The 26481-nt window shown below is 34.2% G+C and overlaps 1 protein-coding gene across 1 annotated transcript in view; it reads left to right on the forward strand.

Annotated features, from left to right (window-relative positions):
* TBC1D32 (TBC1 domain family member 32) overlaps positions 1 to 22643 on the forward strand; it is a 181602-nt gene extending 158959 nt beyond the window's left edge. Inside the window, exons 32-34 of the mRNA XM_037139635.2 lie at positions 2961 to 3101; positions 11169 to 11357; positions 18253 to 22643. Of these exons, the coding sequence (XP_036995530.2) occupies positions 2961 to 3101; positions 11169 to 11357; positions 18253 to 18372 (450 nt within the window). The 3' untranslated portion in view covers positions 18373 to 22643. The remainder of the gene's footprint in view (positions 1 to 2960; positions 3102 to 11168; positions 11358 to 18252) is intronic.
* The last annotated feature ends 3838 nt before the right edge of the window (positions 22644 to 26481 follow it).

A 26481-nucleotide genomic window follows, 5' to 3' on the forward strand; every position in this document is an offset into this window, starting at 1 on the left:
CATAGTTGATGTAGTAAATGCTGTCGTTATCCTACATGTGTTCTACTTAATCCTATATTCTGGATTTTATGTATGCATGTATGTATATATGTATCTTTAGAGAGAGAGGGAGGGAGAAAGCGAGGGAGAGAAACATTGATGTGTGAGAGAAACATGGACTTGTTGTGCCTTGTAGGCCCTACCAAGGACCTGACCTGCAACCTGGCAACCAACCAGGAAGCAAAACATGACCCTGGTTTGTAGGATGATGCTACTGAGCTACACCAACCAGGGCATATTCTGGGTTTTATTTACAGTTACCTTTAATAAGTGTTATCATCCTTTCAGACTGTTGTGACCAAGCACAATACATCAAAATACTAAAAGTTTAACAAATATAATTTATCATTTGAAGATTTGAAATATTCTGTTGCATCTGTGTGGCTCACAGATGTCACTGATCTGGCTTTAAGAACAGCATTTACTATAAATTAGAGTTATGAAATGGCTATTAATAGACAAATTAATAAAATTATTGCAAGTGAATTTACTGTGAGTACTGTGTGTAAATCATTAGCATCTTTTCTTCTTGTCATTCAGTCAATAATTTGTGGAGTAGCTACTCTATTCATGGCTTGGTGCTAAGGAGCTTGTTTTGGTTACAAAAAAGTATGGTATAATTTCTCCCAACAGAGTATAATCTATAATAGTAGAAGAACTCTTTGCTCATCTTTAGGAATTCATTACATAATAATGGCTTGGTTTTTTTTTTTTGACAGTGTAATTAATTATTCTATTACCACCATCTCTTAACAGACCAACTCTATGTTGTTTTCAGTGCTGCATAGACACTGTGTAAGAATTATTTCTTATACACGCAATTCTTATGCTATTATTACACATGTATTCAGAAAAGTATTACCTAAGTTTGTATTGAAAATTAAAATATTATGTATATAAAAGTTGACTTGCTTTTACATATGTTTATTACATCCATTAATTTTACTCTACTAATACTTATTAGTGAAACACTGTGTATTTCACAAAAGAAAATAAAGAAGATAAAGGAGGCTAATTCTCATGCAGTTTGTATTATTATTTTTATTTATTCAATAGAAAGATTATATTTTATCCTAGACATCCATCAGCAATTGACTACAAGATGGGCAATTAATGTGCTATGTATGTCTTTCATGCTTGTAGAAAATTAGTGGGTTTTTTCTGTATACTAGGAAGTATCTTCCTGAGAATGTGTCATAAAGTATTTCTACAACATATATTTTTCTACAAATATATATTTATGTATGTGAAATGACAAATTATCATTTATCATGATGAACAATAAAAGAGAAAAACCATTAATAAATTAATCCAATGATTTCAGAAACTTTAGTATATAAGTCAAACCTAAATCCTTAAAAGCACCTTAGCAATAAAGTTGGGAAGAAATCCTCCTTATTCTAATTCTAATTCTAATTCTCATGTGATTGTTTCATGTGAGTTTGATTTGTTTTAATTAAAAAGTATTAACTTACTTTTATTTAAAAGGTTTAAAAGGCTTATCTAAGAAATAGAAAAAGATAAAAAACTAGGAACAGTAAAATGACAACAAACACAACTCTCAACAACTGAACCTAAAGAAGCAAAACAAAAACTAAGGAACCAACTAGAACAGGAAAAGAATCAGAGAAATGGAGATCACTTGGAGGGTTATCTGCGGGGAAGTGATGGGGAGAGTGGAGGAAGGAAGGTACAGGGAATAAGAAGCATAATTGGTAGGCATGAAACAGATGGGTAGAGGTAAAGAATGGTATAGGAAACAGAGAAGCCAAAGGACTGAGTTCATGGACATGAACTAAGGTGGGGAATGCTGGAGGTTTAGGGGGTGCAGGGTGGAAGGAGGATAAAGGGGAAAGAATTGGGAAAACTGTAATAGCATAATCAATAAAATATATTTTTTAAAAAGATTTAAAAGGAAGAGTTGCCCAGTAAAGGCAAGAACATAAAATGCCTTTCTGAAACTTTCTTAATTATGTATTCTTCAGATCTAATTTATCTATTTTTATTATAAGCCTACAGGGTATAACTGCTAGTCTAAGAGTTTTCCTTGACATTAACTTATATCTTCAAGTTTATTCTTTGTTCAAATTATTGTGATTAAATATTGAGTTTATAGTAATACTCATTATAGAACATTTATGATAATAAATTGTATCTAAGAGCTAAATTTGAAAAAATCAGATTTTTAAAGAAATTGCTAGGAAATACAAGTCTGTAAATATTTGTGTTTATCCACACATATATAGTATATAGGCATATAAATACATATAAAATATAAGTGTACATTTTATACATATTTATTTTATATATTTTATATATAAATATATTTATATTTACATATCATTATATATATAATTGGCCTGAAAACTTTGATGTAAATGCATTATGTATTTTTCCCCACTTTTAGACATGAATTTCTAATGGAGTACTTAATTTCATTTATTAGTTACACAGATTTATAGCTGGGTTAACATTACTTAGAAAAAGGGGGATAGGCAATATCTCTAAGAACTGACAAATTAAACTTTTTAATTTTATGGAATCATTGGACAAAGCCAAGAATAGTTAGTATATTGAAATACGCATAGAATTAAACAGTAAAGCATTTATTACACATGTACTCACCAGTATATTTATTCTTTCATGCAACTCCCATCCCCGTCATTGCACAAGGGCTTGAAGTAGCCAAAGTGTCAGCCATATTACAAAGTGTCTGGGAAGGAATATTATATTGCATTTACTGAAATTTATGCTTTCTACAGTGTTTAACACCTGACTTTTAAATTTATGTAACTATAATATTTGCACAACTTGTTATGAGACCACACTAATTGTGAAGTAGCAATTCAGAGCAAAAGATTAGGATGTTTGGTTATTTTAGCTGCGCAGTCATTAATTCTCAATTTTTCTCTTTCATGCAGAGGTACCTCCCTGTTGACACGATAGAGTCTGGCATCCATCCTGTGTATTTTTGCAGCAGTCACTATGTTGAAATGCTCCTGAAGGCGGAGGTGCCACTTGTGTTTTCAGCTTTCCACATGTCTGGTTTTGCGCCATCACAGGTAATCTGTAAGGGAGTAATGTGTCTTCAACCCCCAGATTTTGGTGTCTTTAAAGAAAATTACATTCTTTTCAGATATAAGAAATACATTTAAATTAATAAGATCATTTTTGTAAGTATTTATACTTTTGTGTTCAAATTCCTAAACTGGCTCCTTTATCTTGGGTTTATTGTAAGAATATATACCTTTAATTTATACAAGACATCTGGCATTCACAGAATTTGAATTCAAGTTCAACTATTCAAAGGTATAGATAATCTGAAAGTCTGTGAAATTAGGCTTTTTAATGGAGATAATATTTGCTTTAGAGGCAAACTTAAAGATTAAGTAACTGAGGGCAGTAATTTATATGAACACTGAGTATCTGGTATGTGAAATACTGTATCTTTTTAAATTTTTATTTTATTTTTATTTTTTCAGTATAATCTTGATTTATTGTTTAATGAGTTATTTTACTTCAGATTTCATTTATTGTATTTATTTATTTACATTGTTGTTCAAGTACAGTTGTCTCCATTTTCCCACCACCGATTTCCCCTGCTCCACCCCCCCACCCCCCACCCTCAATCCTTCCCCCCTTTGATTTTGTCTATGGGTCCTTTATACATGTTCCTTGATGACCCTTCACCCCCCCCCCCATTACCTCCCTCTCCCCTCCCTTCTGGTTACTGTCAATTTGTTCTTTATTTCAATGTCTCTGGTTATATTTTGCTTGCTTGCTTATTTTGTTGATTAGGTTCCACTTATAGGTGAGATCATATGGTATTTGTCTTTCACTGTCTGGCTTATTTCACTTAGCAAAATAGTCTCCAGTTTTATCTGTGTTATCATGAAGGGTAGTAGCTCCTTCTTTCTCTGCATAGTATTCCATTATGTAAATGTACCATAGTTTTTTGATCCACTCACTGATGGGCACTTAGGTTGCTTTTAGCACTTAGCTATTATAAATTGTGCTGCTATGAACATTGGGGTGCATAGGTTCTTTTAAACTGATATATCAGGATTCTTAGGGTATAATCCCAGTAGTGGAATTGCTGGGTCAAAAGACAGTTCCATTTTTAGTTTTCTGAGGAAATTCCATACTGTTTTCCACAGTGGCTGCTCCAGTCTGCATTTCCACCAACAGTGCACCAGGGTTCCCTTTTCTTTGCAACCTGGCCAGAACTTCTTGTTGTTGTTTTGTTAATGATGAGCACAGGGACATCTGAAAGGATGCTCTGCATCACTAGCCATCAGAGAGATGCAAATTAAAATCACAGTGCTGCCCTGGCTGTTGTAGCTTGATGGATTGAGCATGGGCCTGCAAACCAAAGGATTGCTCTTCAATTCCCAGTCTGGGCACATGCCTGGGTTGCAGGCCAGTTCCCAGCAGAGGACACATGAGAGGCAGCCATACACTGATATTTCTCTCCATCTCTCCTTCCCTTCCCCTCTAAAGATAAATAAATAAAATCTCAAAAAAAATAAGGAGACTCTTAAAAAACCACAGTGAGACATCACTTCACACAGATCAGAATGGCTATCATAAACAAATTATAAGATACTGTATCTTACCCAACAAGAAAGCCCAGAGTTGTGTTTCTGCTTTTGGGCTCTAAGAAGTTTCAACGATTTTTCTCGGGCCTGGAGTTGTGCATGTAGTCACATGGCAGGGGCCACAGGTTTTATGGTTAAGATTATCTTGATCTGGGAGCTTATTTGATCTGTTTATGTGACATGCTAGGTATATTTCTTAATAGTAAACTATCCTTCATTCCCTTGGATTTGTCCTACCAGAAACATTTTCCTCTTAGTTAAGCAGTAGTTCTTTTTAATATTATGACACGATCTTATACTTACTTTGAAGAGCCCTTATGTCATTTATTACATTTACTTGTACCAGGTTACTCCACCTGTTGTTTTAAATTTCCTGAAATTAATTAGAAGCCTAATTAAGGAATTACATGTAGTAGAAGGGAATACTTTTTCTCAGCCGATTGTAGCTCTTACTGTGTATGTGCCTAAAACACTCCTGGGAAATTTGAGTTACAAAATGTTAACTTTGGTTGGACATAGTTACTTAAATATTTAATATAAGCTCAACAATACATTCTTTCAATTCTTCTAAAAGTTGAAGTCGGGAGCAATATGTTCCCAGAGTTCCTTTTTGCCATTCTAGTTGTGATTGATATGATGTGTATTGTCTAATACTTCCAATAATTTCCTAGCTCTTGACATATATCCTTTTAATTTCAAAATGGACTACCAAAGACTGTGGGGAAAAGTTGCAATGCATTAGGCCGCCACACTGTATCAATTTTGTATCTATCATTTTGTCATCTTTTTATCAATTTGACACCTTTGTCAATTGTGTTACCTTTATCAATTTGAAATTGCTTACATGTGACAAGTAGATTTATCTAATAAAAACCACTGCCTTATTTCTCAGCAGTAATATTATGTCTCTTAAATTATCTAACATAAAAATGCTTTTTTCATGCCTCCTTTTGTGAACTAGTCATTTTGTGTCTAATGTATATATCATTGCTTTGTTGATATATTTGCCATTTTACTGGTAATTATAAAATATGTACACTACTTTTAATTAACTAGATGGGTATGTGTGCTTAAGTAATTATTTGGATACAAATTTTATATTTCAAAGCTTATTCATTTTGACCTAATTAGAAGCAGCACTTTTCAAGTTGTTAATTTATAGACACAAAGGGATGGGGATTGGTTGATTAATGAAGGATTTGTGGGTAGGTTGCTGAATAAAATATGCAGCTCTTTGCAGTAAAAATAACAAGCTCAACTAGAATACAAAAAAGTTAAAAATACCTATCTGTTGAGGAGTTTCTTCTAAGAGTAATTGAGATTGGCAAGGAAATAGAAATTCAAATATATATTCCTTCTTCTTAAATGAACAGAAAATCGTTTTTTCTAATTAACTTTTTGACCAATTTAACAGAACTTTCCTTATTGAATTTTATTAACTTTCCTAGTTTAAGAAGTACCAGGTACCTTTAATCCTTTATTTCTTGTAATTCCTTTGGGACATCATTTGGCATATCATTGATTATTGTGGTCTACTGTGTTAGCAAGTGGACTAACATGGATAATTTTCTGAATTGACTCTAGAAAAACCTCGGTTTTTCTCTTTTGCTGGGTCTCTACCACCACCATTACCATGAAAGCAGAATTATAGATAACAGTTGTATCATTTTATATATTGTGACAGTGCTTTGTGAAAATATAAAAGTGTATGAAGGCAAAGCAGAATGTCAAGGCTAGGAATGCCCCTTGTTCAGAGTCAGACTTAGAAATGTGTCTCAGGCTTTGCCTCTCAGACTCATGTGGCTAATGATGCTACTTGAAATATCTTCTCCTTCCCTGTGCTCCATCTTTACTAGGTTATCCTGATAATGAGGACTTCACTTAAAATGACATATTTGATTTTGAAATGAGTTTTACTTCTTACCTTAGTAATTATTTCTATGGTCAGAGCAAATACAATAAGACTAGAATAGTTGTTAAAAATAGATAGTGTCTTTGGATCATAAAACTCAATCATTTAAATCATACATACTTTGGCTTATTCAGGTATCCGTAAGGGACATCTGAAAGGATGCTCTGCATCGCTAGCCATCAGAGAGATGCAAATTAGAACCACAGTGATGCCCTGGCTGTTGTAGCTTGGTGGATTGAGCATGGGCCTGCAAACTAAAGGATTGCTCTTCAATTCCCAGTCAGGGAATTGAAGAGCAATATTCAGGTATCCGTAAGGAATTGTTCTTCACTTTTTTTCCTTAATCGTTATGGAATGCTTTGAAGATTGTTAAGTCTCCATACCCATGAGAATAATTTACCTCAGATAAAATAATTATGTTTATCTCAATGTTGCATCTTAATGGTCTTTGGCATAAGCTTAAGTATGATCAAAGAGAAAAATTTCCTAGGAAGGCTATAGTACATTTTGATATATATTGTACATGTGATTTTTTTCCTTATAAACCTAAAAAAGCCATTTAAGTGTCTTAAAGTATAATTAGGTCTAAAGAACATTGGTTTACTATAAAAACAAAAGTTTGTTTCACTTTCTTTTTAAACTATTTTATAAATGACTATTTTTCCCACAAATATGAGGACTCAACTGCTTTTTAAAAAATATAGTATTGCATATTTTTGAGATATATTAGAAGGAATTTGGCAATTTCTAACAAAATTACATGTGCATTTACCCATTAACCCAGCAATGCCATTTATAAAAGTCTATCCCAGAGATACTTTGAGAAAATTTTGAAAATAAATGCACACAAATATGTTTTCATAGCACTATTTATAGTAGCAAGTGACTAGAAACAATGAAGATGTCTATGCATAGGGATTTGGTTGAATAAATAATGTTTTATCCACAGTGGAATACTATGCAGTTGTAAAAATGAGTGAAAACTATCTTTGCATATTGTCATGGATCTTTTGTATATTGTCATATATATGGGATCTTTTTATTAAGTGAGAAGAAGGTGAAGGAAAAGAATTTGTGTAATGTTACCATTTATATAAGAAAAGGTGGTTCAAATGTGCTTATATTAAAAACATGAATGAGTGTACCATATTTTTAAAATGTAGGCTTTTATGATAGAGAAGGAATGAGCTGAAAAACCAGGGAATATTCCTTGCCTCATATTTTTACTTTCAAATCATTTTAGTATTTTATATAATAAGTCCATATAAATAATAATTGACTAAATTAGGAACAGACAGTCCCGCTGAGTCAGATGAACCTAACAGCACCCACTGGATGGTCTAAGCCCATGGGAAGCACTTCAAAGTGCTGTCACTTGACTGCAGGTGCCTAGGGACATGCCGTCTGATGGCAAAAGAACAGGAAAATGCTGTGTTTTAAGTAATCACATTACTCGTGGTAGGATCGGTATTATTTTTCTTGCATGACAAACAAAATGAAAGTTATACTGATACCATTGATAGCTGAGATTTTTCAATGTGTTTTAAAATAATCACAGACAAAACTTATAGCCACTTAAAGAGAGGGAACCTATAGAGGAAAATGGACTTGGAACATATCAACAAATCAGAATTTTTTTTTATGACAAAACATCATTCATCATCAAAACTTCACCTTTTTTCAAGTACAGTTTTTTGTCTATTTTTCCCATCTGCGTTAGATCTGGTTCCTATACAATTTATATATATATATATATTTTTTTAATTACATAATAAAAAATGTTAAGGAAAATGTTTATCCTGCTTAGTTGGGCACTCAGTACTCCCTTTGTCCTGTGAGAATGCCGGACTATCAGCTGGTTTGCAAACCCTCCCCTTTTATAAAGATGGAGAAGTGACTTGCTCAGGGATTAAAAATTGTGACTCATAGTTCAGCACTCTACCAGGGGAATAGTGTTTAAGAATTCTTTTAGAATTCTATTATAATTTAATAATTCTGAAGTATCTCATACATACAGTAACAATAGGAGATATAATTTCTGCCAAGTCAGGAGGGTCAAAAAATTTTTTTAAATGCCCGTCTCCCCTTTAAGTGTGAGGTCCCTGAGAACAGGGACCTTTTGTTCACTTAAAAATTATAACCTCGTATATTAGATACTCAATAAATATTTTAATTGAATACTAGACATCTGTATTTTTGTTATAGAATAACATATACATAGCCTATTATTTTCAAAGTGCTTTCAGTTTTTTCTCATTTTCCTCTCCTAGATCCCCCATACATAGAAAATACAGCTATATATCTCCATTAAATGGAAGAAAGCAATGCTTGAATTTATGTAAATGCCAGAAAAGTGCAACAGTATTAGAAACTATATAATAAACAAGTAATTGCAGATTCTGGAATTAGTTATTTCTGAGGTTATTAGTTAGATTCTGGGGTGATTTTTCTTTTAACCAATCTGGATAAAGGCAGGTGGATAACTGTCTTTCTACATACATTGTAACTTCAGATATATTTGTTGGAACATATAAAGTTGGTGGGTTTAAAGGTTAAAATGAGTCAGTGAGCAGCAGTTTCACACCGTTCAACCTGTAGAAAAGTAAGGCCAGCCAGAAAAGGATGGACAGAACCTGTGGCCCCTTTTATCTTGCCTCCTTGCTAGTCCCTTAAACTCACACCTGGGAACTGCTCTCTCTGGCTGCAGAGATTGTTTGTACTGCTTTCCACTCTTCAGGTGTCTCTCCTTCATGCGTCCAGATATTCTCATTTTAATTAACACAACCCACTCGTAGGTTGATTGGCATTAGTATATATGGGGAAAAATGCAGTGATACCATCTAGTATGGGCTGACTTGTGTTCCTCCAAATTCACCTGCTGAAGCTTTAACCCTTAGCACATGACTGCTTAGAGATAAGGTCTTTATTAAAGGTGGTGACTGTGTAAAAATGAAGTCATTAGAGTGTGCCCTAACCCAGTAAGAGTGGTGTCCTTATAAGAATAGCGAATTTGTACGCAGACATGTAGAGGAAAGACCATGTGAAAATATGAAAGAAGGCTGCCATCTACAAGCCAAAGAGGCCTCAGAAGAAATCAACCCAGCCGACACTGATTTTTTGGACTTCTCCAGAATCGTGGGAAGATGGATTCCTGCTGTTTAAGTTGCCCGGTCTCCAGTATTCTGTCGTGGCAGCCCTAGTAAACAAATATGCCACATTAAAGGCACTTAAAATCAGAATCAGCATCCCCCAAAATTGAATCTGGGATAGAAAAACAAATTTTTGAAACTATTCAAGAATATATTTTTAAAAGAATAAAATGATAGAACAAGAGAAAAATTGTATGTCTGTATCTTTTATATCTATGATAAATTGATATACACTACCACATCTGTTCCCACCACCCCCAAGTCATAAAACCATAGGAAAAGATAGGTTCAATAAAAGAAGTCTTTCTTCAGTGGTAATGTGTTGCTCATTAATGAAAACTGAAATGCTGGAATTGGCTTGATTTCCCAAGACTGCAGTGTTATAAACTAGGCTGCTTAAAATGACAGAAATGTATTGTCTCACAATTTTGGAAGCTAGAAATCAAAATCAAAGTTTTGGCAAGGCCATGTCCCCTCTGAACATATGAGGGCTATAGTTTGATGTTTCTTTCCTAGTTTCTAGTGGTCTTAGATTTCTCTTGGCTTGTATAGATGCACCAATCATCTTTCTTCATGTGTGACATTTTCCGTGTGTGACTTTCCTACATCTTTCCTCTGTGTAGGTCTGTCTCTTTGTTCAAATTTTCTTTTTTTTATATGGATGCCAGTCATATTACAATAGGGTTCACACTAATTACCTCATTTTAACTTGATTATTTCTGTAGGGACCCTATTTCCAAATAATGTCACATTCACAAGTACTGAGGTTAGGACTTTGACATACTTTTCGCAGGAATACACAATTCCATTCATAACATTAATGTACCAAAATGTTAACAATGTTAATCTCTGTGTGACTGATTTTTTTTCTTAAACTTCACCATTTTTTCCACAATGCACATCTATCTCTTTTATAATCTGTACAAATGTGATTCAAAAAGTAACGCATATGATGCTTTTTAAAGTCTCATCTTTAAATATTCTGTACATTAGCTCTCAGTTTTTATGTTATATAATTCTGTTTGGATTAAATTGTTTTGTGATTCAGCAAGAGTCCATTTGCATTAATGTAACATTTAGCAATCTGTCATCTGCATAATTACACATCTGTGATTATAGGTAGGACAGAAAAAAATCTTCCATTTCTGAATTAAAATAGTATCTGTAGAGAGCAGACTGGTGTTATCAGTAAGAGAAGAAGAGTAGAGAAGGTGTTGAGCAATAGGTATTGGAGCAGTGTGAGCATCATCCGTTGACCCCACATCCTGAGTCCCAAGGACATGACCGTGTTCTCTTGCACTGAGTAAATAGTTGAAGCATCCTGGTCTGGCTTAGATGTGGGATGTTTTTCCGTTCTCATTGAATGCTAAGCTCTCCAATGGTTTTATGTGTATTATTGGTTATTGCTTTTTGGAAGTCAAATAACAGTGTTACAAACTTTCTAATGAATTGACTTTTTTTTTCTTCTAGATTTGTCTGCAATGGATAACTCAGTGTTTTTGGAATTATTTAGATTGGATAGAAATCTGCCATTATATTGCCACTTGTGTTTTCCTTGGTCCTGATTATCAAGTGTATATCTGTATAGCTATATTCAAACATCTACAACAAGACATTCTACAGCACACTCAGACTCAAGATCTGCAGGTTTTTCTAAAAGTAAGTGTCTTTATATCTAAAGGGAAAATGGTTAATATTTAATAGGTAACTTTGATGGGGTGCTTAATGACTGATATTTTTCCAGATTGTCATCTAACCCTAAAAACTACCTTTAGAGGAAGGTACTATTATCATCCTCATTTTAGAGATGAGGAACCTGGACCACCAAATTAAGGAAATTGCCCAAAATTATACAATTAGAGAGTGATAGAGCTGGAATGTGAAGTTAAGCTGTCTGGATCTAGAACTTTGCTTTTAATTAGTGTGCTGTGCCAAAAAAGGCTTATTGTTTTTATGTTTCTGTATCATATTTAGTCCAAGTTCAGGTTACTGTGTTAATACAGAGGTTTGGTACTTAAAAACAAAAGGTCTCAAATTTCCTACATATGTTATCGGAATTATGATTTTAGAAAAATTTGTGATGAAAAAGTATATGAAAACAATGTTTACACATGTAGGAGGAAAACTTAAATGGAAAAAAAAATTGACCTGCAAAAGGGCATTTGGACTACAGGGATGGTTAAGTAAATGGGAATTATGTTGAAGACAAAATATGAATTATTTTTCAGTAAGGGATATTTTCATCAGCTACATGGTTATTTATGGAGGTTTCAAAGTCTGAAATTTTCCCAAACTTTTATATTTGTGTATCCCTAACCCATAATTGTCTAACCTCTTATCCTACTTTAGTTTTTCTTATAGTGTTTGTCACTAGCTGAAATTATTTTATATGTATTTTTATCACTCTTCCCCAGTATAATGGGTAAGCTCCACAAGAATGTGATTTTGTCTATATTGTTAACTAATGTATTTTCAATGCCTGGAACAGTACTTAGTGCATAGTAGGTGCTCAATAAATACTTGTTGCTAGAATAAACAAAGACTGTAAACAAATATAAAGGGAAAGATGAATGAATTTAGTTTTATTCACATTGAATAACAAACATTACTAAAAACTTCAGATGACTGTCACGTACCTTCCTTCCTGCCAGAAGGGTGTCTTTATGTTCATCATCTTTAAATCTGATCAACACTGGTGATTATTGCAGTCTCATCTCCTTCTTCACTACTGCCAGGAACATTGTGACGGAGTTTGCAAATGGTGACCTCTTTAAATGTGTCCCAAACTCGATTGTGCTCTAGGCATCATGCTATCAATTTAAAATTAAACAGTTTTTAAATGAGAGGAAAAACATTATCTTTACCAACTAAGTCTTGTTTAAATCACCAAAATTTTAATTAAATTGGTTTAAATCCAAATTAAGGACTTGCTGGCAAAGAATTAATTGTTAGTACTTGTCCTGGAACCAACCTTACTTTTTGCTCCCGCTGTTTGCAGTCATCTGAGGGATCAGAAAAAATGCCCTGGAATACTGACTTCACTTCACTTTTTGTTTGCTTCTCAGCAGGTAGTCTCAACCTCACTGACCTTTTTTGGTGGGCAGTTTCTTCTTGTGAGATAAATTCTAGTGTAGTTTGTTTAAATATGCATGTACATAACCCTTTACCTACTCTATTAAGTCTTGTTTCATTTGCAAAGTTCGCAAATTTATGTATACCGTGTTCCATTTATTGACATTAGCCAGTGATAGGATTCTGATTAATAAAGTAATTTTTATATAGCCCTCAGAAGATCCCTGAATCCAGGAAGAGCTATATAATTTACAAATTACTTATTTAACTATAGTTAGTTATAGGGATTAAACCTTTGAAATTATGTTTTATACTTTCTGACCCAGAATCTCAGCATTGTACCGAGAGAAGAACAAAACTTATAAACAATTCTCCGTGTTAGTACCTGTCACATCCATAATAATATTCTTTTAAATTATGTTTTATTCCCTGACTCAACATATTTAATAACGATTGCTTCCAAGAAGAAAGGAGATGGAGTAGAAAATGAAACTTTTACTTGTTTTATATATTTGCATGTATTTATGTGGACTTTTATTTTTGAACAATGGGCTCATACTTCTTTGATAGTAAAACTACTTTTTAAAAGGAAATTGAATCATTATATAAAAGTAGATAAAGCAAGCCCTGGCTGGTGTAGCTCAGTGGATTGAGTGCAAACCTGCAAACCAGAGTATCATGGTTCGATTCCCAGTCAGGGCACATGCCTGGGTTGCAGGCCAGTTCCCAGCAAGGGACGCACGAGAGGCAGCCATACATTGATATTTCTCCCCCTCTCTCTTTCCCTTCCCCTCTAAAAGACAAATAAATTAAAAAAAATTTTTTTAAGTAGATAAAGCAAACATCTGACTTGTAAGTAAGTCCAAATAATAATTCCAAACAATTTGGAAACTAGTTTCCAAAATGTTGAAAAACCATTAACATAAGTGTCCCACTATTATCAGTGATCCTGAGAAACTTCAGATGAGGTGGTTCCAGATTGAAAACATGCAGTTCTCTTCCTGGTTTAAGTTTTATGTATTGACAGAAAGTGGCATGATAGAAGCATAAAGAAAATACCAACCCACATGTCTTCATTTGGGTTTCAGCTCAATATTGTAAATCAGTTAATTGAGAGACTAGACTCATTGTATACATTTGTAACAGCCCACTGAATAATTCTTTATGATCAATCAATATATTTCAAAGACTACTTGGAATTTTTTAGACCAGAAGGTGGTAAACACTAGTGGGCACCGCAGGTTTACTAAAAAACAAAGCAACAAACAAAAAATTTTTTTTCTCTGTTGATTAAGCCACTAACTGCTAGATTAGATGAATATCATAAGTTGATATAAACAAGGTATAGTCTGAGTTTTTCACCATATCTTTGCAGACAAAATTAAAATGTGGGTTGGATAACTGAGCAGCTAGGTGCATTATTCCCACACTATGGTGATTAATAGGTTAGTACTGAGCTGGATGGCAGCTTCTGAAGGCATGCTGACAAGCTTAGTCCTTGTTCTTGGGATTCTGAACATTTTTATCTGTGACAGATGATGGCTCAGCCAATCTGGAGCTATCAAACTTCCAGAGAGAAAAACATCCAGCAAAATAAATATTCTCAAATATCTCAGCAAGCTTGAAGGTCTAAAGTTGTTTTTTTGGTACGCAGTCATCCTCTCCCCTCCTCTCTCTCTCTCTCTCTCTCTCTCACACACACACACACACACACACACACACACACAGACACGCAGAAGACACAGATACAGACACATGTTTGGTGAGTGTTGGTTCAATAGTAATTTCAGAAGACCCTCTGTTTTAGCTGGCTGGCTGTATTCATCCCTCTCTAGCATGCTAATAGGCTGGCAGTGATCTTGATTTTTTGTTTGTGAATTCAACCTGAGGACAAATGTCACTGAAATGCCAGGCTAGGAAAAGAATTGCCTTCCAGTGAAAGGCAGCGAAGGCTCAAAATACTTAATTAAAATGCTTCAACTAAATCTTGCATTTTCTTGCATATTATGGCAAAATCAATTTATAATTATGAAAAAAACAGATTAATTTCAACCCAACCAGTTAATTGTCAAGAGGAATTTTTCGTGTGTGTTGCTATTGCAGCTGTTGCTCCAGAACATGTTGACAGGCTAAGAAATGGTGATTAGATGGAGAGCAAATCAACTGAATGCTAAGCTTTGAAAGACAAAAGTGAACACAGTAATAAAAATAATTCACTATCTGAGGGGATGGATGAAACATGTTCAGTACTTTGTCAACTGTTGCTTACAGTTACTTTCTGCATTGTCCTTAATGTAACTTGAGGTCACCCGAAGCCTGGCTCTGTCTTTCACTGACTGCAAACTGGGGAATGTTGCTCAGCCTCTCTGTGCCTCAGTTTTTTCATTTGTACGAGTGGGCATGAAATAATGCCTGTTACATAAGGGTGTTGAAGAATAAAATGAGATGGTATCTATAAAGTACTTCTAAAACATCATCTTATGGCACGCGGCACTTAAATTTTTTTTTGCATTTCTACATGCCTGTTCCATGCCTCTCCCATCTCCTTGTTCTTAAGAAAAAGACATACAGAGAATACAGCAAGGGAAACAGTTTTCTACCAAGTCCATAGCTAGACTATGAACTGTTGCTCCCATTTTTTTTCTTCCTGCCCCAAGATGTCTTAGTATTTGATATCATAGTAATACCTGGCGTTGACATAACACCAGGTATTATGTCAGGAACAGGTATTATGTCCAATTCTATGTCAGGAACATTCATTTACGTTGTATCTGATCAAGGTCTGTTTCTTTATGTACCCAGCCAAGATTAAATCATTTCCCTAGTCATCACATATGCCCATGAACCCTTCAGCTGAGTTAAAAAATTGTAAGAACCACTTAATCTATCCTAAATATTTAAGAACTTCATATTTTATCCAGAACCACACATCTATTTAAACTTTTTTAATCCTAAGAATAATAAGGGGACTTACTAAAATTGATTTATCTAGATTCCTTCCCAGACCATTTAAGATAAAATTTTCATGACAGAGTGCTGAGTTGTCAGATTTCAGTACAAATTCTCAAGGAGCTCAAAACTTTTAGAATTCGTAAAATTGTTAACTTTGGAGCTTGAATCCAGAATGCCAAAATCAGGATTCAAAAGATTTTGGAGATATGACTTCTAAGAATTTCTGATTTTGCCAAGCACCCTTGGATGGATCTCCTAGAAGCAATTGTACTTGCATGTTATGTTTCTGATAAGGTTCTTTTTCATATTCTAGGTCAGATACAACATGGAAAAGTTCATGTCTAGGAAGGGTGAAGAGCCAGAGTTGTGTTCACAAAACTCCTCTCTCATGTGGCTATTATATGATTTGTTGCTTCTTATTTGAAATTTGACATTAACAGGAATTCTTTGTTAAATGCCCTCAGTATACAGTACATTCTATACCTTTTGAGATAAGCATTTATTTTGTATTACTTCCTGAAGATTATTAATGAGAGTCAACTCTTTATTCCAATATAACCCCCTCAAAGGGACTTACCCTACTTTTTTCCTTGGGACATTAGTTAATAAGACTATATAGGTTTCAAGTATACATTTCTATGATACTTGATGTGTATATTACATTGCGTGCCCACCACTCAAATTCATATTGTCTTGCAACATCATGTATTTGGTCCCCTTTACCCTTTACTAACCCTAACCCTTCACTGTCCTTCAAACCCCCCTTCCATCTGGTAACCACCATACTGTCTTCTGTGTCTGTGAGTTTCACTTTTCTCTCCTACATATGAAATCTTGTGGTTCTTAGCTTTTTCTGATGGACTTGCTTCCCTTAGTATAATATTTACAATGTCCACCCATGTAGTCACCAATGGCAGTATTTCATCTTTCTTTATGGCTGAGGAGGACTCCATTATATGTATGCACCACATCTTCTTTATCCAGTCCTCTGTCAAAGGACACTTCGATCGTTCCCATGCCATGGCCACGTAAATTCAAGTGCTACAGTGAATATCAGGGTGTACATATATTTGCAAATAAACATCTTCATGTTTTTTGAGTAAATACCCAAAAGTGGGATTCCTGGCTGCCGTGGTACCTCTCCTTAATTTTTTGAGGACTGCTATGCTGATTTCCATAGTGGCTATACCAGTTCACATTCCCACCAGCAGTGAATGAGGGTTTCTTTTTCTCCACATCCTCCCCAACACTTGTTATTACTTGCCTTGTTGATAAAAGCCATTCTAATAGGTGTGAGGTGGTGTCTCATTGTAGTTTTAATTTGCATTTTACTGATAGCTAGTGAAGTTGGACATCTCTTCGTATATCTGTTGGGCCTCTGCCCATTTTTTAATTGGATAGTTTGGTGTTGAGATGTATGAGTTCTTCATATATGAGTATTTGGATATTAACCTCTTGTCAGAGTTGCTGTTAGCAATTTAATATTATATCCCATTTGGTCCGTTCCAATCTCTTCTGGCTTGTAGAGTTTCTCGTGAGAAGTTTGATGATAACCTAGTGGGCATTCTTTTACGGGCTGCTTTCTTCTCTTCCCTGGCTGCCTTGAAAATTCTTTATTTGTCAATAGTTTTTGACAGTTTTAATACAATGTGCATGGAGAAGGCCTTTTTGGATTGAGGTAATTAGGAGTTCTGTTTGCTCCTCAGATTTGAGGATCCAGCTCTTTCCATAGTTTGGGGAAGTTCTCATCAATTATTTGTTTGAACAGACTCTCTGTGCCCTTCTCCCTCCCCTCTTCTTCTAGTAATTTTACCTTTAAACTATAATCTCCAGAAAGGCATGAATTATCCCAAATATTTATAACCTCCAAAACTAACATAATACTTATTACAGAGTCAAGCATAATCCTCCTTCTGCAGATTTTTGATGCTGCTGCTGTTGTTAACTTTGATGGATCCTGCATAGCCATTATTCTAAAAGAAATAGTCATAAAATTCCCTAACAGCTGCTAAGATTCTAAACGGATGTCCCTACTGTTTTTACTTTTGAGTGCCTCTCCTGGAACACTAACCATTAAATTCCAAATTAGTATAGACATACATAGTACCAACAGTATGAGTTGCAATGTTGAAGGTTTTGTGAACAATTGCTGAAAACAGGTATGTCTTGTGGTATTATAGTATTCTTTACTGGAAAAGCTCTAGGATCTTTACAAATTACAAATGTAAACAGTCATTCTGTAATTGAGACCTGTTTAGGTCTCTAAAATATCTGAGTTCATTTTATTTTTTATTAGCTGTAAAGCATTTTTGGTTTTGAAAACACACAACCTTGTTTCATAGGGACATGGTTTCCTGCCATCATATACACACACAGCCTATCAAATAGAAAACAATTATACATTTACTAGCAACATGAAATTCCTTGCCTATAACTGAAAAAAAAGACACCAACTATTTAAAATTTATTAACTTAGAATTGTGTGTCTTTACCCAAGCAAATGAACTGTTCTCTTTATGTTTTTTGACAGGAAGAAGCACTGCATGGGTTTCGAGTGAGTGATTACTTTGACTATATGGAAATTTTGGAACAAAACTACCGACCAGTGTTGCTGAGAGACATGCGGAACATTAGAGCCCAGAGCACGTAGATCATAACACAAAGGGACTTGATTGTTTCCTATCTGTGTCCATGACAACATACACTTTGTGAATACACACTTTGTAAATCAATACTGTAAATGAAGTAATATCATGATATATTCAAGTAGTCGTTAGCTCAGTTTTTGACATGAAATGAATTCATTTACAATTGTCGTTTTGTGTGGTTGTTTTAGAAAAATTGAGCTTACTTATGGTTCTTCATATTTAAGAGATATTTCCAATCTAGATCTCCACTTTCACCAGATGATTGGGATATTTTTTCCAGTGAGTTTAGAAGGTAGCAGCAGTATATTAAAGAATTTTTTGACTCACCATAAAAAGTCCTTAGAGACAAGGAGAAGATAGTTGTTTTTACTTATTTTTTATTTTTTGTCTGCACATAAAAGGAAAATAGACAAAACTACAACTGCTTATTGTCATGTGGAGAAAAATTAAGAAATCATATTTATCATGGCAAGTTGTAGGATAAATGTCCTCAGGCATAATTGTACTTCTAGGAATTGCTTTTGATACCTATATCAATTTGTAATTTTTCATATGAAATATAATCTCTACATGGTTCATTTAAAAGATAGATTAGTTATTTCATACTGATAAGAATTTGACTCTTATTAGTTATGCGTTTTCCTTGGTGATAGATTTGATTTGTACTGAACTGAAAACATTAAAGAGAATAGATTTCTAAATTATTTTAAATTACCAACACTATGTTTTATTTAACTAGAATCTCTGCTTCCATTAGATTAATACAGTATTATAGGGTCTGTTTTCTTATAACTGTCACATTTCATATATGAAAGATAATATGTAAAAATATGAAGTTGTTAATTTTTCAGTCAGCAATCTCAACAAGTTTTTAAGTCAACCATTAAAGCCATTCTGAAGCTTTTTTCCTTGTCAACACACACCAGCTGAGCCACAGACTCATTTTTCCCTGTAGTGCGATAAAGCACCTGGTGCCGTCCAGTTTCCAATTCTGTGGTGTCTGGGCCCTTGCAATACCAACCTTTCAGCACCAGGTTTTATCCTATAGGTGGCAACAATAGCTTTTCAGTAGCGGTGATCCTAAAGGGCATTAAAAGAGTTGAGTAAAGAAACTTGAGCAAGTTAATTTGACATACGGCTCACTTGACCTCTCACTGATATGAGTTAAGTAAGAGAGTCCTAGGTGACCCAAAACACCAAGCTTAGTGTACTTTCAAACTTGATTTTGAAAAGCTCTTTCACAGAAGCAGTTATACGTGTTTATGCATCCATTTTGTTCCATAATAGTAACTCTGAGTTACTATTATTAGTCCTAAGAAACCTACAGCTTTATTTTTTTAAATCTCTTACATGGTAATTAGATATACAAGTGAAAAAGAAACTATAACTTAATTATAGTTAAGTTTAGTTTCTTAACTAAAATTAAGAAACTAATTTTTTAGTTTAGATGAATATTATTAAATTAATTTTACAATATTCATTGGTGATTTTGATTGGAAACTGAGGCAAGTTCTAGATGATAACGATCACATTTCGGAAAATTAACTTCATCTGGAGCTGAAGGCTTTGGTTTTCAATTGACAAATGTATTCTGAAAAGTGACAAAAAAAAGAGCAATTTGGTGAAATAAAATCTAAAATACTTGCATTTTACATTTTAGCTATTTATACATTAGCTATTGTATAGATAACACTGTGAATTACTTTTGCACCTATTTTTATTTTAAGGATATTCTGTAGAATAGAAATAAATACAGCCTTGTCTTGCCTCTCAGTTTTGTTTTCAATTATTTAAAGTATAAATTCATAGGATAAATTTATTTCTAATTATGTGAAGGGACTTCATACATTTTACAGGATTTATTGTAATAAACCACATCATGATATAATGTAAACAAATTTGTGAATAACTTAGGTACACATATGTAAATATTTGAATATCTGTCTTCAAAGTGTGATCTTTGTGCTTATGTCTTCTTATGCTGTATAGGCATCTAAAGAATCTTGAAGGTAAATAAGTCAGAAATTCATGTCAACTTTCCAACAGGATTCTATCTAAACTTATGATTATTAAACTATGATGTGCTCTAATTTGATCTTTCATTTCAAAGATACTAAAGAAATTTCCTTGGTCATTTTATTAAACAGGCATGTTCTGAGGGTTACACATATAATTAAATGTTTTTAATATTCAGGATAGGAAAATTGAGATACAACATCTCCACTCAAGAGTCCACAGTCTTCATGTGATAAGAATTTTAAAACTATGAAAATACAGTTAATGAGAAGGATGACAAGTGAGAATTGACTTACAGATTTGGTGATTTTGATGAGCAATTTTGATGGGTTAGTGAGGGCAAAAGTTTGGTTGGAGCAGGTTTAAATGATGCTGAGAGGAAAGATCTGGTGACTGCCCTCTCAATGAGTATTGCTGCACTGGGGAAGAGAATAGGGTGGGCGGTGGCTAGAGGAGGCCTGGGATCAAAAGACTTAACTAAGATGGGAATTGGAAGTGTGTGTATATGTGGATGGAAATGATGCAGTAAAGAAGGAGAAATGAGGATTCTGAAGAGAGATATGTGGAGTGAATGTCATGAATTACAGGTGGTTGGGAAATGGATCTAGTGCCTAAATTTTGGAATTAGCCTTTGCCTGGAGCATAGACACTTCTAGTAGCAGAAGAGGAGTTGGTATAAATGGGCAAAGGTACAGGGTGGGCACTTCTGGAAGTTACTGTTTTCCCAGTGAAATAAGAAGGTCATCAGCTAACAGTTAGAATGGCAAAACTGGTAGATTTTAGGAGATGAGACTAAGTGGAATAGTTGTCAAGGATACTGGGCGAGTGGATGGAATAGGAAAATATAACTGTGACCTAATAGTATGAGATGAGTTAGCCAAGTTGTATATTTTTCTCCAACTCCATTTCACAGGAAGGACTAGGTAGTGAATTGGACAAGCATTTCTTACCAAACATAAAACACAAACCATACAAAAAAATGGTAATTTTATAGACTTACTCAAATTAAAAAAAAACTCTTTAGAAGACACTCTAAAATAAATGAAAAAGATAAGCCACAAATTAATAGATTTTAAAACATACATCTAGTAAAACATCTTGTATTCATATTATAAAAATATTTTAACCACTCAATAATAAGAGGACAAATAATGTGATAATAAAACAAGCTAAACATGTGAACAAAAGCTTCACCAAAGAAGATGTACGGATGACAACTTTGCACAAACAATGCTCATCATCATTAGTTATTAAGGAAATGCAAATTAAAACCATGGGAGATACTAAATGACTAAAATTGAAGAACATACACAAAATAAAAGGGAAATACCTGGTTACAAGGGTTGGCAAGGAAGTAGAGCAGCTGGGACTCTCATACATTCTTTCTTAAAGAATGAGAAGTACAACAGCTGTCTTGGAAGTTGAGCTTTTTCTTTTTCTTTTCAAACACACACTTAACTGTGTGACTCAGCAATACCCTTTCTAGATATTTCCCCAAAGGAAATAAAATATATGACCTTATGAAGACTTATACATGAATAATAATTACAGATTTATTTTTAATAGCCTTATAATGCAAACGACCCAACCTCAACAGATGAATGGGTAAACAAATGTGGCTTACTCATAAAATGAAGCAATTCATCATTAAAAAGTAGCCATCTACTGATGAACACAAATTCATGAAGCTGAAAAGCGTTGTACTAACTGAAATGAGACAGCTACAAAAGAATTAATGCTGTAGGGTACTATTTATACAAAATTCCAGACAGGGCAAATCTATAGGGACAGAATATTAGTGGTTTCCACGGACTGGCGTGGGGGATGGGTACGAAGAACGGATTTTCTGCATGGAGGCCCAGAGCACATCATGTAGCTGAGTTCCTGAGGTTAACTCTACTTGGTTGTGATATTTTTTCATTTTTATGTCACCAGATTTTATTGTTAAAATTTTATTGAATTTTTATATCTATGTTCACAAGGAATATCAGCTTGTGGTTTTCTTTTCCTGGTTTTGATACCAGAGTAATGCTGGCTTCATAAAATTAGTTGATCGATTTTCATCTTCTGTTTTCCAAAAAGGCTTTTGTATAAATGGTATTATTTCCCCCTTAAATGTTTGGTAGCATTTTCCAGTGAAGTCCGGAATATTTTTTCTTTGTGTGTGTGGCAAGATTTGTAATAAAAACATTCAATTTCTCTACTATACAGCTCTTCATAAAATCATCTATTTATTCTTAAGTGAGATTTGATAGTTTGTTTCCATCACCAAGTCAAATTTACTGGCATCAAATTAATCATAATAGTGCCCTGTAAACCTTTTAAATATGTATAAATGTGTAGTGATATCATCACTCTTATTTTTTATAATGTTGATTTGTATCTTTTCTTTCCTGATCAGCCTGGATGGGTTTATAAATTTTATTGATGTTCTCTAAGATTTAGCTTTTAATTTCATCACTTTTCTCTTTTTCTGGTTTTGGTCCCTTTGATCTCCACCTGAAACTTTATTTACTTCTATTTACTTTCAGTTTCATTTGGTCTTGTTTTTGTAGTATCTTAAAGTCATTTATTTGAGATCTTTCTTCTTTTCTAGTAGAGGTGTTTGGTGCTATAAAATTCCCTATAAATTCTACCTTACCTGCATCCACAAATTTTGATGTTTATATATTTTATGTTATATGTATTGTATACTGTAGTCTTACAATAAAGTAAGCTAGAGAAAACAAAATGTTATTAAGAAAATCATAAGGAAGAGAAAATATACTTACAGTATTTATTGAAAAAATTCACTGTAAGTTAACTTGCACAGTTCAAGCCCATGTTGTTCAGGGGTTGACTGTGTAATGAAGGCTGGCTGGGTTTTACTTCATGTGGTACTTTATATCGTTGTACAATACCCAAGGATTTTATATTTGCCATCTCATTTAATCCTCAGAAAAATTTATTAAGTGGATGTTATTTCCAATTAATTAAATGAGTAAAATGAGATTTAAAGAGTTTTCACAGCTGACTATGTGACCAGGCTGATTCAAAACCAGGTCTTCTGACCTCATTATCATTGCTTTTTCTAGTGTTTCACAGATGCCTCCATGATGGTTTTATTTTATTTAAAAAATTATACTTACTGGGGCGACATAAGATAATATAGGTTAATAAGATTATATAGGTTTCAGCCCTGGCTGGCGTAGCTCAGTGGATTGAGTACCAACCTGTGAACCAAAGGATCTCTGTTGGATTACCAGTCAGGGCACATGCCTGGGTTGCAGGCCAGTTCCCAGCAGGGAACACACAAGAGGCAACCAAACACTCTCTCCCTTTCTCCTTCCCTTCCCCTCTAAAAATAAACAAATAAAATCTTTTTAAAAAAGATTATATAGTTTTCAAGTATACATTTCTGCGATACATGATCTGCCTATTGCTTTGTGTGCTCACCACCCAAAGTCAAAGCCACCATATATTTGATCCCTTTTACTGACCCCCCTGACCCATCTTCCATCTGAAAGCCACCATCTTGTTGTCTGTGTCTGTTTTTTGTTTTTCTTAATTGTTCATTTCTTGCTTTCAGTTTTTTGTGCCACATATGAGTGAAATCATATGGTCCTTAAAATTTTCTGTCTGATTTATTTTGCTTAACATCATGTTCTCAAGGTCCATCCATAAACATCTTAGCTCTTGTCCCTTCCCGCCTCTCTGGTTCGCCTCCACCTGCTCCCCTTCAGCTGTTTCAGTGTGTGGACCAGACATGTTTGTGCCCTGACCAGGGAACCCTTTGTTGATTCATAGATCTTTAAACTGGAAATTTCAAGGGGAGAGGCCAAAGGGACCTCTCCCTACCATTACTTTGATGTCCTGTTTATACATTTTTATTCAATTGGAAATACTTTGAAATTTACCTTTGGATTTTGTTTGATCCATAAGTTATTTAGAAGTGTGTAATTTAGTTTCCAAATATTTGAGTATATTTAGGAATACTTCTATAATAGATTTCTAGTGTAATCTATTGTGGTCAGAACATCCATTATATAATTTCAATCTTTTAATTTATTGAAACTTGGTTTATATCCCAGAATATTGTCTACCTTGTAAAAATTCCATGTACACTTAAAGCAAGTATATATTTTACTGTGTTTGTGTGGTCTGTTAATCACAATGAGATCAAATTGTTTGATATTGTTGTCTGTCTTATATATCTTTACTGATATTTCTAGCTACTTGTTTTAGCAATTATTATGAATGTTGAAATTAACTCTAATTGTGGATTTGTTTCTCCTTTCAGTTTTGTCAATCTTTGCTTCATGACTTTTGAAGTTCAGTTACATTAGGTAAATAGACTTTTATGAATGTGACATCCTTTTGATGAATTGATAATTTTATCCTTGTGAAATTACTGTTTATTCCTACTGATATCCTTTTTTCTGAAGCCTACTATGTTTAATATTAATATGGCCATTTCAGGTTTTTGGATTTTTGTTTAGAATTTGCATGATTTTACCTGTTTACTTTCTCCCTTATGTATTTTTATATTTAAAGTGATTTAATTATAGGCAGCATAGAATTGGTCTAGCTTTCCCCCTCTGCAAACCTGGCAAACTATTTTCTAATTGGGATGTTTAGACCATTTATACTTTATTCAATTATTGATATGTTTGGGTTTACATTTTAACTATTTTTTGTTTTCTGTTTGTTTCAAATGTTTTTATTCACTTTTTTATTGTCTTACTTTAAAAAAAAGATTTTATTTATTTTTAATTTTAGAGAGAAGGGAAGGGAAGGAGAAAGAGAGGTAGAGAAACATCAGTGTGTGTGTGTTGCCTCTTGCAGGCCCCTACTAGGGACCTAGCCCACAATCCACGCATGTGCCCTGACTGGGAATTGAACTGGTAACCCTTTGGTTTGCAGGCCTGTGCTCAATCCACTGAGCCACACCACCCAGGGCATATTCTGCCTTACTTTTGATTAATTGTATGTTTTACTAGACTCCATATTATGTCTTTCAATTATTTAGAGGTATTTCTTTATGTTACTGTTGCTTTCAGTTTTATGTTGTACATCTTCAGTTATTCCACTTTCCCTTCAACATTACACCACTTCATGTTTAGTATTAGAACTTTACAACCATATTTGCAAAGTGAGAAGAAACTAGTATCTGAAATAAACAGTTTTGTACATTAACAAGAAAAAATAACAGTAATCTCAATGGGAAAATGGTCAAAGATTATAAACATGCAATTGACAGAAGATGAGCCACAAATGGCCGAAACACTAGGTGATGCCCGAACTCGGAATTTAGGGAAAGGCGAGTGAAAATCCAGTGAGACACTGCTTTGCTTATAACAGGTTGGCAATGACTAGAGAGTTGGATAATGGGAAACAGGGGCAGGGATGTGGCACTATAGGACCTTTCCATGCTGAGAGACATTCTCGATCCTGAGTGCTGAAGACTGGATTGGGTCTTCACCAAACACATCTTTCAAAGTCCTGACCCTCGGCACCTCAGAATGTGGACTTATTTGGAAGTAAGGTCTTCACAGAGGTAATTAAGTTAAGATGAGGTCATTAGGGTGGCTTTCATGCATTATGACTGGTGTTCTTATAAAAAGGGGAACTTTGCAGGCAGACCTAGAGGGAAGACCATGTGAAGACAAGGAGAAGGTAGCTATTCATGCCCCTGGAGAGGCCGGGAATGGGTCCTTCTCTCTGTATGACTGATGCCTGTATCCATCACCAACTTGGAAAGGCAGTCACAAGTGTTTCTCCCACCATTCAGAAGCATTCATGGTACAAACAAAAGAACTCACTGCTGCAGAAAATGAATTAAATAAACTTGGCCACAAGGGTGTGTCATAAATTTAAAAAAAAAGAACTTTACAACCAATAACTTGCAAAACTTTACTATATAACTCTATTCCAACAGATTTTCTTCCTCCTCTTAAATTATAAAATGTTTCCTAACCATCCTGTATCTGTCTTTATCTATCTATCTATCTATCTATCTATCTATCTATCTATCTATCTATCTCTCTCTCTGTCTATAGCTTTAGATGCTATTCCTTATGTTACTATTTGGAATTGCTTTTTAATTTTCATTGTTA

The sequence above is a fragment of the Artibeus jamaicensis genome, unplaced genomic scaffold (assembly GCF_021234435.1).
Source record: "Artibeus jamaicensis isolate MK-2021 breed Jamaican fruit bat unplaced genomic scaffold, CSHL_Jam_final contig_387, whole genome shotgun sequence".
Lineage (NCBI taxonomy): Eukaryota > Metazoa > Chordata > Mammalia > Chiroptera > Phyllostomidae > Artibeus > Artibeus jamaicensis.